This window comes from Hemiscyllium ocellatum, chromosome 1, assembly GCF_020745735.1.
Source record: "Hemiscyllium ocellatum isolate sHemOce1 chromosome 1, sHemOce1.pat.X.cur, whole genome shotgun sequence".
NCBI lineage: Eukaryota > Metazoa > Chordata > Chondrichthyes > Orectolobiformes > Hemiscylliidae > Hemiscyllium > Hemiscyllium ocellatum.
This window is the reverse complement of record NC_083401.1, coordinates 98,484,631-98,503,296: the sequence shown is the minus strand read 5'-3', so window position 1 is coordinate 98,503,296 and position 18,666 is coordinate 98,484,631. Positions and strand designations below refer to the sequence as shown.

The 18,666-nt window shown below is 40.7% G+C and overlaps 1 protein-coding gene across 1 annotated transcript in view; it reads left to right on the top strand.

The window, feature by feature from the left end:
• The first annotated feature begins 14,870 nt into the window (after positions 1-14,870).
• LOC132819437 (magnesium transporter NIPA2-like) overlaps positions 14,871-18,666 on the top strand; it is a 38,307-nt gene continuing 34,511 nt past the window's right edge. The window contains exons 1-2 of the mRNA XM_060830944.1: positions 14,871-15,094; positions 18,036-18,308. Of these exons, the coding sequence (XP_060686927.1) occupies positions 15,058-15,094; positions 18,036-18,308 (310 nt within the window). The 5' untranslated portion in view covers positions 14,871-15,057. The remainder of the gene's footprint in view (positions 15,095-18,035; positions 18,309-18,666) is intronic.

Sequence of the window (18,666 nt, the reverse complement as noted above, 5' to 3'; positions counted from 1 at the left end):
CTAAAGAAGGAGGCCATCTGGTGTGTTCTGTGGTGGAACTGGTCCTCCTGGGAGGTAAAAACAATGACTGCAAATGCTGCAAACTAGATTCTGGATTAGTGGTGCTGGAAGAGTACAGTAGTTCAGACAGCATCCAAGGAGCAGCGAAATCGACGTTTCGGGAAAAAGACCTTCATCAGGAATAAGGGCAGTGAGCCTGAAGCGTTGGGACATAAACTAGAGGAGGGTGGGGGTGGGGAGAAAGTAGCATAGATTACAATGGGTGAGTGGGGGAGAGGATTACAATGGGTGAGTGGGGGAGAGGATGGCGTCCAAACCCTCCGTTTTTTCCTCTCCAGACGTCCCCAACAGTACCCTTTCACCAACACTCTCATTCGTTTGGCCGAACTGGTCCTCACCCTTAACAATTTCTCCTTCAAATCCTCCCACTTACTCCAGACCAAAGGGGTAGCCATGGGCACACGTATAGGCCCCAGCTATGCCTGTCTCTTTGTTGGCTACGTAGAACAGTCGATCTTCCGTAATTACACCGGCACCACTCCCCACCTCTTCCTCCACTACATTGATGACTGCATTGGCGCCACCTCGTGCTCCCACGAGGAGGTTGAGCAATTCATTAACTTCACCAACACATTCCACCCTGACCTTAAATTTACCTGGACCATCTCTGACACCTCCCTCCCCTTCCTGGACCTCTCCATCTCCATTAATGACGACCGACTTGACACAATGACATTTTTTACAAACCCACTGACTCCCACAGCTACCTGGATTACACCTCTTCCCACCCCACCTCTTGCAAAAATGCCATCCCATATTCCCAATTCCTCTGCCTCCTCCGTATCTGCTCCCAGGAGGACCAGTTCCACCACAGAACACACCAGATGGCCTCCTTCTTTAGAGACCGCAATTTCCCTTCCCACGTGGTTAAAGATGCCCTGCAATGCATCTCATCCACATCCCGCACCTCCGCCCTCAGACCCCACTCCTCCAACGTAACAAGGACAGAACGCCCCTGGTGCTTTCCTTCCACCCTACAAACCTTCGCATAAACCAAATCATCCACTGACATTTCCGCCACCTCCAAAAATTCCCCACCACCAGGGATATATTTCCCTCCCCATCCCTTTCCACCTTCCGCAAAGACCGTTCCCTCTGTGACTACCTGGTCAGGTCCACGCTCCCCTACAACCCACCCTTCCATCCTGGCACTTTCCCCTGCCACTGCAGGAACTGTAAAACCTGCGCTCACACCTCCTCCCTCACCTCTATCCAAGGCCCTAAAGGAGCCTTCCATATCCATCAAAGTTTTACCTGCACATCCACTAATATCATTTATTGTATCTGTTGCTCCCGATGCGGTCTCGTCTACACTGGGAAGACTGGGCGCCTCCTACCAGAATGCTTTAGGGAACATCTCCAGGACACCCGCACCAATCAACCACACCGCCCTGTGGCCCAACATTTCAACTCCCCCTCCCACTCTGCCGAGGACATGGAGGTACTGGGCCTCCTTCACTGCCGCTCCCTCACAACCAGACGCCTGGAGGAAGAACGCCTCATCTTCCGCCTCGGAACACTTCAACCCCAGGGCATCAATGTGGACTTCAACAGTTTCCTCATTTCCCCTTCCCCCACCTCACCCTAGTTCCAAACTTCCAGCTCAGCAATGTCCCCATGACTTGTCCAGTCTTGTCCTGCCTGCCTATCTCCATTTCCACCTATTCACTCCACCCTCTCCTCCCTGACCTGTCACCTTCATCCCCTCCCCCACTCACCCATTGTACTCTATGCTACTTTCTCCCCACCCCCACCCTCCTCTAGCTTATCTCTCAACGCATCAGGCTCACTGCCTTTATTCATGGTGAAGGGCTTTTGCCTGAAACATCGATTTCGCTGCTCCTTGGATGCTGCCTGAACTGCTGTGCTCTTCCAGCACCACTAATCCAGAATCTGGTTTCCAGCATCTGCAGTCATTGTTTTTACCTCCTGGTATATCTTGTTTGCCTCTCTAAAGCTTCCACATCTTTTATATTATGAGGTGATCAGAACTGAACATATCAACTGAAATAGAAAAGTTAGGGTCTGGTTTACCTTCTTGAAATGTTTTGAGGGGGTCCGGCTTGGTCCACAACATTATGAATCGAATGTGCCTGAAGAATCTGTTTTTAAGAATAATGCTCCTTCTCCTGGCATGATCACAGCAATCATTGGAGTACCTGTACTTAATTCCTCAAGAACAATTTGGAATGTTTGCAACCCTATACTTTTGGAAGTATATAAAACAGTGGGGAAATGTCACTTCAATTAATTAGAATGTCACCAGAAATAAAAGCTTATATTTATCAATAAAGAATTCAAATAATCGGGCTTTTGCACTGAAGTGGAGAAGCTTTTTTTTAATTGGAAAAAAAAATTGGGTACCAATTAGAACACAGCATGATAAAATCATTTTTAACATTTATAATGGGCTAGCCAACCAACATTTTTTGTCCATTTTTAGTTGCCCAAGAGCAGTTAAGGATCAATGACATTGCTGTGGGTCTAAAGCCATATAGATCAGATGATGTAAGAATGACAGATTTCCTGTGAACTTGATAAGATTTCCTCAGAGAATAGTGGAGGCAATAAGAGAGAGGTAGCTAGATTTTTGTTAGGCCAGGAAAGGAAGGGATATTGTGGGTAGGGACGGGGGCAGGAGTGGGGTGACAGGAGTTGGGATGGCTATTGTAGATGGGGATGTGGAATTTGAAACAAAACTAAAATCAACCATGATGTCATTGCTTGGAGGAGCAGGCTAAAGGGCCTGAATGATCTACTTCTGCTCCTATTTGAAATGTTTATATGAGAGGGCACACCTTCTAATGTAACCACTCAAATAAATTATAGTTGAATTTAGAAAACATATTTTATAGACATTTAGTAATCTGTGTATAAAGAAACTGCACTTCTTTCACTAATATTGATCTTTAAAATATTGCAATACTTTTGGAAGTTTATCTATGGAGCAAGAATTTCAACTTGCATTATGTCTTGATTCATCATAAACGTTTAAACATTCGGCCAGATCTTGCTAAGAAAACAATGGGAAGCTGAATAACATACTTATTAATATTGATACATAAATCAATCAGCAACCTGTAGTAACCTACCAAGAGAATTGCCAAGAATTGTTTCTGAGTCACATTGCTCTGTAATTAGAGTTACAAAAATGCATCTTGAATTCAACAACCTAAAGTTTCTGTGGCATAAAGTAAAGTCACTGCAGTCCCAGAGTTCAACAGAGCTGCTCTCTCATTAAAGAGATGCTTTAACTGGGTAGCCAGCATAAGGGGAGAGATTGAGATGATGGGACCATCATGGTAATATGAAACTCCTCTCTATACAGTTAGAATGACTAAGGGAAATACAATATCATGGAGTTTGTGACATAGTTGTAAAGTCACTGAATTCCCCACCCTCTTCTAGCTTATCTCTCCACGCTTCAGGCTCACTGCCTTTATTCCTGATGAAGGGCTTTTGCCTGAAACGTCGATTTCACTGCTCCTTGGATGCTGCATGAACTGCTGTGCTCTTCCAGCACCACTAATCTAGAATTCCAAAGCTCCAGACTAATGTCATTGCTCAGGAGTTTGAATCCCACCATGCCAAATGATGAAGTTGAATTGAATAAAAATCCAGATTAAAAAGCTAGCCTAATGATGACTATGTAACAAGTATAAAATGCTGTTAAAACCTATCTAGTTTCCAAATGTCTTTAAGACAGGTAAAATACCATTTAGAACCACTGTAAATAAGTGTATTCCACATAAACTGAATGTTTGCAAGGTGCCTGTGTTAGGATGAGATGGCATGTGATTTCCTCATGGTGGAGATGTGTTCAAATTTCAGTTGGAGTTTTGCAGAAGTTGCCAAGAAGATCAAAGTTTCAATCATAGTATAACACCATAGTATAACACCATAGTATAACACCAGGCATAATTCACTAATACTTTAACTTCTTCAATCCTCAAACCAATTATTGGAAGCCTACTTTTACTCTATTGGTTTTCAGAAAATTTCACGCCATTGGTTATGAACATTTTGATCAGTGTTTGTCAAGGTGTCATCTCAGTTGCAGTAACATTTATTATTCATTAAACTCTTCAAAAAAAAGTATACAGTACCACCTTGATTATCGGAACATCAATTATCCAAATTTCGGATTATCCAAACAAGATCTCAAGATCCCTTAAAAACGGCATTAGGCAACTCAGCATTCAGTTAAATGGCACTATGGCGTGCATTGTGGGATAACCGAGAAATGTTCAATAACCACCACTCAAATTACCGCTTATTTACGATAAATCAGGTGTTGGTTAAACAGCACTAAGGTATGCATTGTCAGATAACGAAGAAGTGTTCGGATAACCGGTACTCATAAATTACCGTTTGTTTATGATCAAGTCAGTTATCCGAACGATCAATTATCCGAACAAAATACTCCCGGCCTGTCTTGTTCAGATACTCGAGATTCCACTGGATTAACTTTGTCAATGACTGTAAGTCGTACCTACGGCCTAGAAAGTGAACAATTTAAAAATGATTTCATTCCTTCAGGATCTGAATTGCTTTATGATCTGTACCAGATTTAACAAGCAATTCACTGCCTGTACTTTTTCCTTCATTTCTCATCTCCTAAATGATATCAAACATAGTAGAATCTCGATTATCTGAATGAGAAGGATGGGGAGTATTTTGTCCAAATAATTCATTGTTCACATAATTGATCTGATCGTAAACAAGCGGTAATTTATGAGTATCAGTTATCCGAATATTTCTCAGTTATCCAGCAAAGCATGCCGTAATACCATAAAACTGATACATGAATGCTGAGTTGCCTAAAGCCATTTTTATGGAACCTTGAGATCTTATTCAGATAATTGATGTTCAGATACTCAAGGTTGTACTGTAAGTAGTTAAATTGCATGTCCTATTGTTCACTAAGGTTCCAAATTCCTAATTGCTTTCTATTGTGTACCATTGTGTGCCACTTGAGTGGCACAGTGTCTCAGTAGTTAGTACTGCTGTCTCACAGCACCAGGGACTGGGGGTTCAATTCCATTGCCAGGTGACTGTGAGGACTTTGCACATTCTACTTGGGATTCCTCCAGGTGCTCCAGGTTCCACTGTCCAACGATGTATGGCTTTGGCGGATTGGCCATGTTAAATCACTCATAGCGTCCAGGAATGTGCAGGTTTGGTGGACTAGCCATGCAAAATGCAGGGTTACAGGAATGGGATAGGAGGATGCACTTTGTAGGGTTGGTGGGAACTCAATGGGTCAAATGGCCTGTTTCCACACTCTAGGGATTCTATGATTTTCAATTTACACTTCCAATGGCAATCAAACTAATAGGGTGGACTGCAAAATGACACACTTCAGAAATATCTGGTCCTTGTTGCACTTTATGAGAATGTTAATTAGTTCCCAATTGTATGTTAAGAGTGCATTGATTTGTAAAGTACTTATGGTTCACTTATGCTTCATGGGTATGGCAGCATTGACTAATCTATATTTCCAAATTACAGCAGAAAATGTGTTGCTGGAAAAGCGCAGCAGGTCAGGCAGCTTCCAAGAACAGGAGATTCGACGTTTCGGGCATATGCCCGAAACGTCGAATCTCTTGTTCCTTGGATGCTGCCTGACCTGCTGCGCTTTTCCAGCAACACATTTTCAGCTCTAACCTCCAGCATCTGCAGACCTCACTTTCTCCTCGAAGATTTCCCAATTACAGCCTTGCAAACCATACACAAGCTTAACAGTTCACCAGGTTAACATTATTCATTCCATTGATATTTGAAATGCCACTCCATCTCTTATGCAGCCAAACAAACCAATTTGGCTGCATGACTCACTATGAATAAGATCATTGCTCCAGTTTTCATGCCCCTCCCATAAGTATATTTTGTCTTTGCATTACTGGGTACTTCTCCTCTTAAGGAGACACACCCAATGAAACTGCATATTGCAAATTCATGTCTGTGTTATCTATTCATTAGTATAAAAAGACAGACATCATGGGAGTGTACTTCCAATTACCTCAGAAAAGACAAAAATAATAATTCAGATTTAGCAACAATTTACCAGTTGGGTGTATACACTGTTGCTGCATATTTCTATGGGAACCAGTCAATATTTTTGAGTATGACCAACACATTTACAACTAGTGGTATGAAAATTTCCTGAAAACCAATAGTGTTGAAGTAGGTTTTTGATAATTGGCTGGAAGATTGAAGAAGTTTAAGTATTAGTGAGTTATGCCTGGTGTTATATTATTGTTGAATCTTTGACCTTTTTGTTGACTTCTGCAAAACCCCCACTGAAACTTGAACAAATCTCCACCATGTGGACATCTTGTTTCATCTGTGTAGCAAATTTCATCTGAACTCTATCTACCAATTCGCTGATGACGCCACTGTTGTAGGCCGGATATTAAACAATGATAAGACAAAATACAGAAAAGAGATAGAGTGCTTGGTGGCAACTTGTAAAGATAACAATCTCTCCCTCAACGTCAGCAAAACTAAAGAGCTGATCATCGACTTCAGGAAGTAAGAACAGGACACACCCCTATCTACATCAATGGAGCTGAGGCAGAAATGGTCAAGAGCATCAGGCTCCTATGAGTGATGATCATCAGCAATCTGTCCTGGACCACCCACGTATGTGCAACAGTCAAGGAGGCACAACAACACCCCTTCTTCCTCAGGAAGCCAAGGAAATTCAACATGTCCAGAAGGACTGTTACCAGTTTTTATAGATGCATCATAGAAAGCATTCGATCTGGATGCATCATGGCTTGGTATGGCAACTGCACTGCCCAGGGCCACAAGAAACTACAGAATGTTGAGAAAACAGCCCAGACCATCAAGCAAACCAAACTTCCATCCATTGACCCCATCTACACTTCGTGATGGCTCGGAATGGCAGCACGCATCATCAAAGACCCCTCCCATACCTGTCATAAACTCTTCCAATCTCTTCTGTCAGGCAGAAGAACCAAAAGCTTTAACAGTCATACCAACAGGTTCAAGAACAGCTTCTTCCCCACTGTTATTAGACTTCTGAGTGGATGTTTCAAATCTAATATTGATCTTATTTTTTGTGCAATAAAAACCTAAAGATTTGCAAATGCTGTAAATCTGAAACTAAAATTGATGTTGCCGGAAAAGCTCAGCACATCTGGCAGTACCTGCAAACAAATCAAAGTTAACCTTTCAGGTCCATTGACCCTTCCTCAGTACTGATGATAGCTAAGAAAATGTCAGTTTATATGCAGAAAATGGGGGAGAGGTTAAGGAGTAAATGGTAGGTAGGGATACAGCCCAAAGAGAGAGAAGATCAGTTGGATAGACAAATGAGTTGATAACAATCTGGCTGGGAGGATGAATAGCTGTTAAGTGAGACTGTTAGTGGCTAACAATAGGAGTGTGTAATGGTAGACTATGTAATATTAAAGCTTGGTGTGTGTGGTAGGGGGCTAGGATATGGTGGAGTTCAGGGCCTAAAATTGTTGAACTCGATGTTGAAGCTGGAGGCTGCAGAGTCTCCAAGTGGAAAATGAGATGTTGTTCTTCCAGCTTGTACTAAGGTTCGCTGGAGCACTGCAGCAAGCCTGACACAGAGATTTTGGCCAGGGAGCAAGGTGGTTTGTTAAAGTAGCAGGCGACTGGAAGCTCAGAGTCTTTTTTGCAGGCAGAATATAGATGTTCTGTAAAGCGGTCACCCAATCCGTGCTTCGTTTCCCCAATGTAGAGGAGATCACATTATAAGCAGGAATGCAGTAGACTAGTTTGTGAGGAGTGCAGGTAAAGAGCTTCTTCACCTGGAAGGTATGTTCGGGCCTTTGGTTATTGAGGAGGAAGAAGCTAAGTGGGCGGGTGTTACACCTTTTGGCAGTTGCAGGGGAATGTGGTGCCAGGGGGCTGAGAGGGGTGAAAGGAGTTAAGGAAGAGTCAGCCAGGGTGTCCCAGAGAGAACGGTTCCTGAGGAAGGCTGACAAGGGAGGGGAATATGTGTCTGTTGTGGCATCGCACTGGAGATGGTGGAAATGGCAGCTGATAATTTTCTGGATGTGGATGCTGGTGGGAAATAGTTAAGGACAAAGGAAACCCTATTGTTGTTGCGGACGGAAGAGGGGGGTGAGAGGGGAAGGGAGGGAGGTGGGTTGGACCCGGTTGAAAGCCATGTTGACAACATGCTTTTTGGCACATCTTCTTTACAGCTGTAACTTTGTATTCCTCACTCTGTTCAATCACTCTCTGATCTTTGTATGTTTTGACTTGCCTGTATTGCACGCAAAACAGAACTTTTTACTGTATTTAGGTACATGTGACAACAATAAATCAAATCAAATCTTATCCAAAGCCAGGCACTATACAGTTTATGTGGAATACACCTATTTATATCAGTTCTGAACAGACTATAAGCTTATGTCTAATATTTTAGGCACAATAGATCTCAAAGTTGTGTTTTTTTTAAATTTTCTCAATTGAAGACCTATTTTCATTAAGATCTGCAGGGTATTTTGTGCATATATGAATTCTGATTCTAGAATTATCTGCATTTTCTTAAATGCTTTCTCTAATAAATGCAAATGATAAAGAAATTCTATAAATATATTAAGAGCAAGAGGGTAACTAAAGAGAGAGTTGTCATTGTGTTGAACTGCAGGAAATGGTAAAGGTACTAAATGAATTTTTATAGTGAAGAAAGAAATGAAGACTAGGGAATGCACAAAATAAATTTTGTTGTTTTAAATACAGTTCACACTATAGAAGAGGAAGTTCGGGAGGTCTTAGAGGATTATAAGGTGGATAATTCTCCTTGTCCTGGTCTAATGTATCCCAAAACATTGCAAAAAGTAAGGGAGGAAATTGCGAGACCCCTTGCAGAAACATTTGCATCATCTATAACTAAAAATGAGGTGCCCGATGACTGGAGGGTAGGTAATGTTGTGCCCTTGTTTAAGAAATGTTGCAAGGAGAAACCAGGGAACTGTAGACATGCGAGTCTGACTTCAGTTGTGGATTATTGGAGATGATTATAAAAGATAGGATTTATGGTTATTTAAAGAGGCAAAAATTGATTCCGGATAGTCAGCATGGTTTTGTGTGAAGAAAATCATGTCTCATAAATTTGACTGTTTTGAGGAAGTTACCAAAACCATTGATGAGGACAGAGCAACAGACATTGTTTACTTAGACTTTAGTAAAGTCTTTGACAAGGTTCTGCATGGTAGACTAATTAGTAAAGTTAAGTCATATGGGATTCAGGGTGAGCTTACCAATTAAATATATAAATGGCTTAGCAGGAGATAGAGAGTGGTGGTGGAAGGTTGCTTTTTGGACTGGAGGCTTGTCACCAACAGTGTTCACAGGGATTGGTTCTGGGTCTTCTTTTGTTTGTCATTTATATAGAATATAGAAGCCATGGTTAGTAAATTTGCTGGTGACACCAAAATTGGTGGAATAGTAGACAGTGAGGAAGGTTTTCTAAGATTACAAAGGGATCTTGACCAAATGGGTCAATAGGCTGAAAAATGGCATTTGTAGTTCAATCTGGATACATGCAAGGTACTGCATTTTGATACAACAAGCAAGAGTAAGGCAGATAAAATTAATGGTAAAGTCTTAGGTAGTGTGTAGATGAGGGACCTAGGAGTTCAGGTGCACAATTTTTTGAAGTTTGTGTCACATAGTGGTTAAAAAGGAGTTTGGCAAGCTTGACTTCATTGCTCAGTCCTTTTAAGTATAGGAATTGGGAGTCATGTTGAGGCTGTACAGGCCATTGGTGAGGCCTCTTCTGGAATACTGTGTCCTGTTCTGATTGCCCAGTTATAGGGAGGATATTATTAAGCTGGGGAGGATTCAGAAGAGATTTACCAGGATATTATCTGATATAGAAGTTTAGGTTATAAAGAAAGGCTGGAAAGGCTGGCCCGTTTTTCCACTGGAGCGTAGGATGTTGACAGGTGACATTACCGAAGTTTATAAAATAATGAGGGATATAGTTAGAGTTAATGGTAATTGTCTTTTCCTTGGGATCGGGGCTTTCAAGACTAGGGAGCACATTTTTAAGATGAGAGAAAAGAGATTTTAAAAAGACATGAGGAGCAAATATTTTACAGAGAGGGTGGCTCCTGAGGAGGTTTTGGATGTGGGTATAATCACAACATTTAAAAGACATTTGGATAAGTACATGAATAGAAAAGGTTTGGAGAGATATGGTCCAGAAGCAGGCAGGTAGGACTAATTTAATTTCAGATTATGTTCAGCATGGATAGTTGGACCAAAGGATCTGTTTCTGTGCTGTATGACTCTGTGACTCAGAACTTCAAAGTCACATTACATCCTTACTTAACATTCTTGTACAACCTGTATTAGAACAGTGATCACACTTCAAAAATTCTTGTTGGCTTTAGATTATTCTGAGACATTCAAAAATCATGATCATGCTCCCTGCAAAATATTTCCACCCATGATACAGTACAGAAACAGCCTGTACCAGTTCACAAAAAACACCTTCTGTGAGTGTGACAAAAGTAAAATTCTCTTCTTCTGCTTTGCAACCCATTTGCAGCCGTTAACACAGCTGATTAACCCACTCTTTAACTGATGGCTGTACTTGCTTGGCTCCACTCTTATTTCTTAAACTGTAGCCGGAGAATCATCTGCAATGGCTTCTCTTCCTGCTCCCCACCAAACCAAGTAACAGCATTCTCACTGATTTTTTTTTCCTTCTTCTTTTCCATGTGTGACAGCAACTTCTAGAATTGGAAAGTCCATGCTGAAAATTATGGACACCTATCAACATGTCAGGACCCTCAGATCGCAGGTTATGTGGAACATTGCCAAGTATCACCAATGATTGCTCAACAAATCATTTCATTTCTCATTGGCATGTGACCCCACCCCCCCAATGACTTTATCCATAAATATGCCTTCAGAGTTTGCTGACCCACAGCAGTTCTGAGGAACTGCAAATGGATTGGACTATGTACAATCATCAGTGAAAATTTTCTTTTCACCTTGTTGTTGGGAATATATATTTAAATTTGTGGACCATGTGAAAACTGGAAAATATTGAATTGATTTGATGTTTTCTGAATTGAAATGGGTTTTACCATGTGGTTTTTTGGAAAAAGTTAAAAATGACCCAACACCAGCTTATAGTCCAACAGATTTATTTGAAAGTATAAGCTTTTGGCACACTCCAAAAGCTTGTACTTTCAAATAAACCTGTTGGACTATAACCTCGAGTGGTGTGATTTTTTTTTAAAAACTTTGTCCACCCCAGTCCAACACCAACACCTTCACATCGTTTCTTGGAAAATTAGATCAACAGTTTGATGTCTGCTGTGGTCTGCCTGCTGATTACAGAAAATCAAGTGATTTTGGAGAAAAAGATAAGCAAAGATTTTAGGGAGATAGGAGCTGGGGCTTATGGGCATTATTTGCAGGAAAATCTGGCTTTGAAAGCTCAATGATGGCTCTGATAGTTGCCTAGGAACTCTTTCTGTACTTGGTTTTCTGTTTTCACAGATATAGATGGTTGTTTGAAAACGAACAGTGGAACCTGCAAGTATCTTTCTTTCTCTCACTCCCTCTCTTACTAAACATTATTTGGAACCTAATAAGTTTCCAAATATCAGTACTTCTGACTACCTGATAATCCCTGAAAAACTGAATCTTTACAACTTTCCAAAGACTCTGATCCACTTGATTTCAATCCAAACTGAATATTTTTCATCATTTTACAGCTGTCAACAATTTTATTTTATTAAATCAATTAATAAACTGATTATTTTGAGTTCACTGAGGAAGCTTGGTGAAAATCTCATTTTCTGGTGGTAATAGTACTGAAAGGGATCCATTGATCCTTTAGTTTAAATATTTTGATTCAATATCCAATGATGCAACTTTGTTTTTTTAAAAAAAAATCAATCATCGGGTGTGTGCATCACTGGATTATGGGTGGACTCCAGTATGATCATTCAATAAAGAGTAGACACAAAACACAATACTATTTCTTCCACAATAAATAAAATGTTCCTAACTCTTTTGTAACCATGACTGAGGTAACCATTAGGCATGCCAGTACATTTTGGTCTCTGACTAAATCAGAGTCAGCATACAATAATGCAAGCACAAATAAAGTGAAACTAATGTGAAGTAACATACAATTTTGAATAACACCCATGGCCTCCAACAACGTTTGCAGTGTTAAGTTTTATATCAATTGCAATGAAGTTGGGCAGGAAAGTTGTGGCCACAAAGCAAATTCTCACTTGAGGCTTCTCATTTTCTTTGCTTGATTGATTATTCTCACATACCTCCTCATCACATCCAGGACACTACACCCTTCTCACTTCCCTCCTCCATGTGGACTATCCTATCCCCATCAAGGAAAACTGCTGACTTCAGATGCAACTTAACAAAACTAACTGTCGGATGATTTATTTAAAACAAATTGGACATGATGCCACAAGATTCTCAAGCACCCCTGACTTTATCTTGAAAATAGGTCATAATTAAAATAGGTTTTATACTAGTAAGAATTTGTGGAGGCTACATTACAAGTACAGTCATTTCTGATATAACATAATAGTCCTGTCCTCATGTGATCTTGCATTATAAACAAATCATGCAATAGCAGCACCATTTAAACTAATGGAGCTGGAATCGCATTATAGCCGATACTGGTAAGGAAAGATCATGTTCTATAAATAATGGTATAAATTCTTCAATCACATTAAAGCCAATTCGTATTGAAGAAACATGCATTATAGCAGAACCGACTGTATGAACATGCCAAAGGTTGACATAAGGCTCGATACACCAGAAACACACTACTGAATTAATGTCTACACTTCAACCCACTGTAAGGAAATTGAAATTTCTAATCCCACTTGATTAATTCAGCCCATATGCCATACCTCTTAGTTCCAACTGCACTCATAATCCCACTCCCACTCTTACCACCAAAGGTTAAAGTCAATTCATTGCCACAGAAGTCTGTGAAAGCCAGGTCTTTGAGTATATTTAAGACTGAGACAGATAGGTTCTTGAATATCAAAGGCAATCATGGGTTATGGGGAGAAAGTGGGAGAATGGGATTAAAAAACTTATCAGCCATAATTGAATGGCTGAGCAAACTTGTTGGGCTGAATGGCCTAATGTCTGCAACTATGTCTTATAGTCTAAGTGTTCCTCACTTCAGTTCTTAACAGTTGGTCACCTTTTAGAGTATTGTAATATGGTACACATTGAATATCCTGAGTTTAATTGGTGTCTTACCTGTTGAAAAGTGGCATTCAGACAGGAGTAGGACTTCCTCTAGGTTTTAGGGGAGTGGATATCCCTCACAATAGGAGCTTCTGGCTAACAGTTCTTTCACTTTGCAGCATCTCCTAGTAGGTTCGGGTCACTCCCAGAAAAACAACTCCAGCAACAAGGCCAAAAGATTTTTGGATGGACAGAAGATTTAATTAGATTAGATTCCCCAGTGTGGAAACAGGCCCTTCAGCCCAACCAATCCACACCAACCCTCCAAAGACTAACCCACCCAGACCCATTTCCCTCTGAATAATGCACCTAACACTATGGGCCTTTTAGCAAGGCCAATTCACCTGGTCTGCACATCTTTGGGCTGTGGGAGGAAACCCATGCAGACACAGGGAGAATGTGCAAACACAGACAGTCGCCTGTGGCTGGAATCGAACCTAGGACCCTAGTGTTGTGAGGCAGCAGCACTAACCACTGAGCCACCATGTCACCCCCTTAGATAAGATTTCCTACGGTGTGGAAACAGGCCCTTCGACCTAAACAGTCCAGACTGACCCTCTGAAGAGCAACCCATCCAGACCTATTCCCCTACATTTACCCTTGACTAATATGCTATTGGCAATTTAGCATGGCCAATTCACCTAGCCTGCACATCTTTGTACTGTAGGAGGAAACCGGAGCACCCAGAGGAAACCCACACTGACAGGGGGAAAAATGTGCAACCTCCACAAGACAGTCGCCCAAGGTAGGAATTGAACCCAGGTCCCAGGCACTTCAGGCAGCAGTGCTAACCAGTGAGGCTCCGTGCCAGAAGATTGTGGTGGAGGGAGCTACTAGGATTGGAGCTTATGGGGAAAAGGGAACATTGAGGTCAGAAATAAAGGCAGGACATTGACTTTAATTTTCAAACTGCACCACCTTGCCCCCACTCCCTTTCCCAAGTATCATGACCAAATCCAACTCCGCCTGCCAAGCTCAAAAGCTGACAAGCAGAACTCCATTTTATTCCCTGCTGGGAGGCTCACTCATGCTGTAGGCTGCAGCTGGGTTAATCTGGCAGTGGCAGACTGAGGCTCTGTGTGGCTATTAATTGGCCACTTAAAGTTCTCAATTAATGGTGAGATGGGAAACTTGGCCAGTTTATACTGTTTCCCTACCCTTGAACTAAGAGAGCCAGGTTCAAGTCCCACCTGCTCCAGAGGTGTGTAAAAGCATCTGTGAACAGATTGATTTGATAAAGTATTTTTTTAAAATAAACCAAAGGCATTCCCGATCAGAAATAAATTCCAATGGAGGGAGAAAGGTTCTAGAGATCCGGCACAAGTCCTCCAGCTCTTCCCACACCCCCAAAACAAAATTAAATGCCCTATCCACCTTCGAGCTGGCATCCTCCAGTGTTGGAGGTTCTTCTGCCACAGGATGGGCTGTGACCCGGGAGAGGTGGGCACACCTGCGGCGCTGTGTGAGTGAGTGACAGGCGGACACCCGGAGCGCGTGCTAAGGGGGCGGGGCCACAGGTGGAGCCCAGTCTCCTCGAGGAAGTGAAACAAGTTCGCAGGTAGAGCCAGTGAACACAAGGCAGGTCTATGTTGTGCAGTAAAGGGGGTGGAATCAAAAAAGTGGTCACGTATTTGACAGAAACTTTCAATAAAGACATTTTAACTCAGAAGATTCATGAGCTAGCTCTTCTAAATAAACAACTTCGCTTCCAGTTGCTCGCGGAAATCTATGGACTCCGGACCGCGATACGAACAGTGTGTTGAGGGTAATGTCCTGCAACTTGTTTTGCAATTACTCTGTGCTGATTCTGTTTGACACAGTTGAACGATCTTTTCCTGTGTTATTTAATAACTTTGCTATACAACAAATACGAGTCATTTGAAGTAATGTTGTAATTTGACCTCTGTCTAGAGGTATTGCTATTTTGCAGCTGAAGTGGATGTATGTTGAGTATCGGATTTGACTGCGTGGTCAGAGCACAAAGTAAAATTACAACTTAGACTATGTCATTTAATACAACCACAGCAATAATTGGTATAGTTGGTAAGTTTGCAGACCACACCAACATTGGAAGTGTAGTGGACAGCGAAGAGAGTTACCTCCGATTACAACGAGATCTTGATCGGATGCTCCAATGGGCTGAGGAATGGTAAATGGAGTTTAACTTAGATAAAGGTGAGGTTCTACATTTTAGAAAAGCAAATCTTGGCAGACCTTATACCTTTGATGGGAAAGTCCTCGGGAGTGTTGCTAAGCAAAAATACCTTGGAGTGTAAGCTCACAACTCCTTGAAAGTAGAATCACAAGTAAATAAGATGGTGAAGAAGGCGTTTAATATACTTTCCTTTATTGGTCAGAGTATTGAGTACAGGAGTTGGGGAGGTCATGTTACTGCTGTACAGGACATTGGTAGGCCGTTTTTGGAATAGTGTGTGCAATTCTGGTCTCCTTCCTTTCGGAAAGATGTTGTAAAACTTGAAAGGGTTCAGAAAAGATTTACAAGGATGTTGCCAGGGTTGGAGGATTTGAGCTGTAGGGTGAGATTTGAATAGGCTGCAGCTGTTTTCCTTGGAGCATCGGAGGGTGAAAGGTGACCTCGTACATATTTATGAGGGGCATGGATAAGAGAAATAGACAAAGCCTTTTCCCTGGTGTCGGGGACACCAGAACTAGAGGGCATAGGTCTAGGGTGAGAGAAGAAAGATATAGATGAGACCTATGGGGCAACTTTTTCATGTAGAGGATGAAATGAGCTGCCAGAGGAAGTGGTGGAGGCTGGTACAATTGCAACATTTAAAAGACATTTGGATATGGGCCGAGTACTGGCAGGTGGACTAGACTGGATTGGGATATCTGGTTGGCATAGACGAGTTGGACCGAACGGTCTGTTTCCATTTCTATGACTCTAACCACTCTTGGTGTTTGTTTGTTTTTGCTCGCTTTGCTTCAAATTACCATTCTTCCATTTAAATATTAATTACATTATTTGTAAGTAGTCATTCGAGCAATAATCTTACCAGAGCATCACTTTAAAAAGAACAGTCAAGTTTATCAGATTTTCCCCTATTCAAGGTTTCATTTTCATTGGAAACAATCAGTTTCTATTTGCAGTGGCCTATGTTTTATCAAATTACCTTGTAATATCCTCTGTTCTGATGAAAATAAACTAATGTTTCAGGTTGTTTTATTTGTGGTTCTTCACCCTAGATGTCACCTGAGTGAAATTTCAATGACCTAACATCCTGTAATATAGAGCCTAACACTGTTATTGGTCATTCAACTGTGGTCATAAATCCTGCATTTGATTCAAATTTTGTATTCCACTTAAGTTTTTATTTACTCAAATTAGAAAAATAAACGTGCTCATCTACCACGCTTCAGTCCAACCGACGACATAGAAGGTTCACTGTTCATAGATATAATTAAAGAAAATTGAAGTTAAGAACATTTAGTCATCCTCAAGTTACAAATTCTAATAATCTCTGAAACATGTCTCTGCACCAAGGTAAAAAGTGATGGTGAAAAATATTTTGCAATGTGATTTACATGTCTCTATGGTTATAACATTATGACCAGGGTAAATAGACAGGGAAGCATTTTTTTTGTGTGGTTTGCTGGTGTGTTGATTGAAAATACAGAGCAAAAATGGCACAATAATAAAAAATAGTTCCAGCAAATGTGTGAAAATTATCCTCAAAATGGAACTGGCAAAGTCCTAGCATTATTCTAATAAAATTACATTTCCCAGGTCCATGTTTCTTTCCTGATGTATGATACTTTCAAAGTAAATAGAGAAGGGATCTGACCAAGATTCTGTATATCAGTCTTCCCCAGTTATATTCTACCTCTTCTCAAGATTGAGTTGAGGGAGATTTAGAAGCTTGTCACCATAAAATAGGAGGATTGGAGAACGTGAAGAGCTTTCAGTGAAATGCTGGCAAGTTGGATGAGTTGCATTCTGTCTCAGCTGGGTTTAGATAAGATAATACACCTACATTAGTTGGATTTGTGGTTAGTGCTATATCAGTGGCAATGTTCAGTAACTTTTGGAGAGATGGCCAGCTCTATTTTCAAACATTTAATTCAGTTTTGCACAAAGAATTACAAACACATTAATGAGAAAATATTACTTTTATTGTAAAATCTTCAGAATTTTCATGAAGGGAAGGTCTACCTTTCAATGTTTGTTTCACCCTTCAAGGCTTTCATCTAGTTATGTTTTATTCCCTATGTATTGAACATGCTGTGTTTTCTGCGATTGTCTACAAATCAACACCAACTCAATTAAAACGTAAGTCAGTGGCTGCTAATTATTTTTGTAAAATTCATGGGTATGATGTTTGTTGTAATGGTCCCCTCACTTATTTGCTTATGTTAGGGTACACCCATGTATGTTATATCAGGTACTGTACAGCTACACCAGTCATGTCAGTAATTATCAAGGCTTGCTTTACTCGGCAAAATCTTCATATTAGTGGAATCTGGAAGCTAAAAATCAATGAAAGATGGCTTCCCACACCATATTTTGGTTAATAGCAAGACAAAAATTGAACTGAACATACTGAGCAAGATAGTAGTGAGGTATTAAATGCAATTTTACAAATTTTGCATTCTTTGGTTGTTTTGAATTGAGTATAAAAATGCTTTCATTCTATAAGCCTCAAGCCCTCACAATTATTTTATATTTCATTTTAAAAACCCTACAGGTTCTTTCATTTCAGTTGCATGTCCGAATAAGTCTCAATGGGCTTTGTGTCAGATCATCAACGTAACAACCGAAGTAAAAGATAATCAGCCTTACAGAACAAGTGAAAAATTAAATGGAACTGAACGTGAAACAATAAAATGGCCTGACACACATTACAACCTGTATATTGGATTGGCCTTAGCAGTCACCTCCAGTCTCCTGACAGGATCCAGTTTTATACTAAAGAAGAAAGGTCTCTTGCGAGTGTCTGAGAAAGGAATTACCAGAGCTGGTAAGTCTTTTTTTTATTTTAAGATCATTTTCTTAGTGTTATGGCTCAGAGATCTCTTTGATGTGTAGTGTATGAGATGATTGGCTTTGCAGAAGCAATTGTAAGGTGTCACTGATCAATGTCTTTGTCAAATTAAAAATGTAATTTTTCACATGAACTTAAATGTATAAAATAGCACTTGTGGATGAGTGTGGTATTTTGTCAGTAATGAGCTTAGTATTTTCTTACAATCAAGAAAAAAATCTGAAGTTAGCATAAGCTGGACGATCAGAGTTCTGAATGAAATTATTTTCTTGGTTGAAATGTGTTTCCACGCACATTGTTTTCTGTCCAGCTTGGACACTTTGGAACACACCCC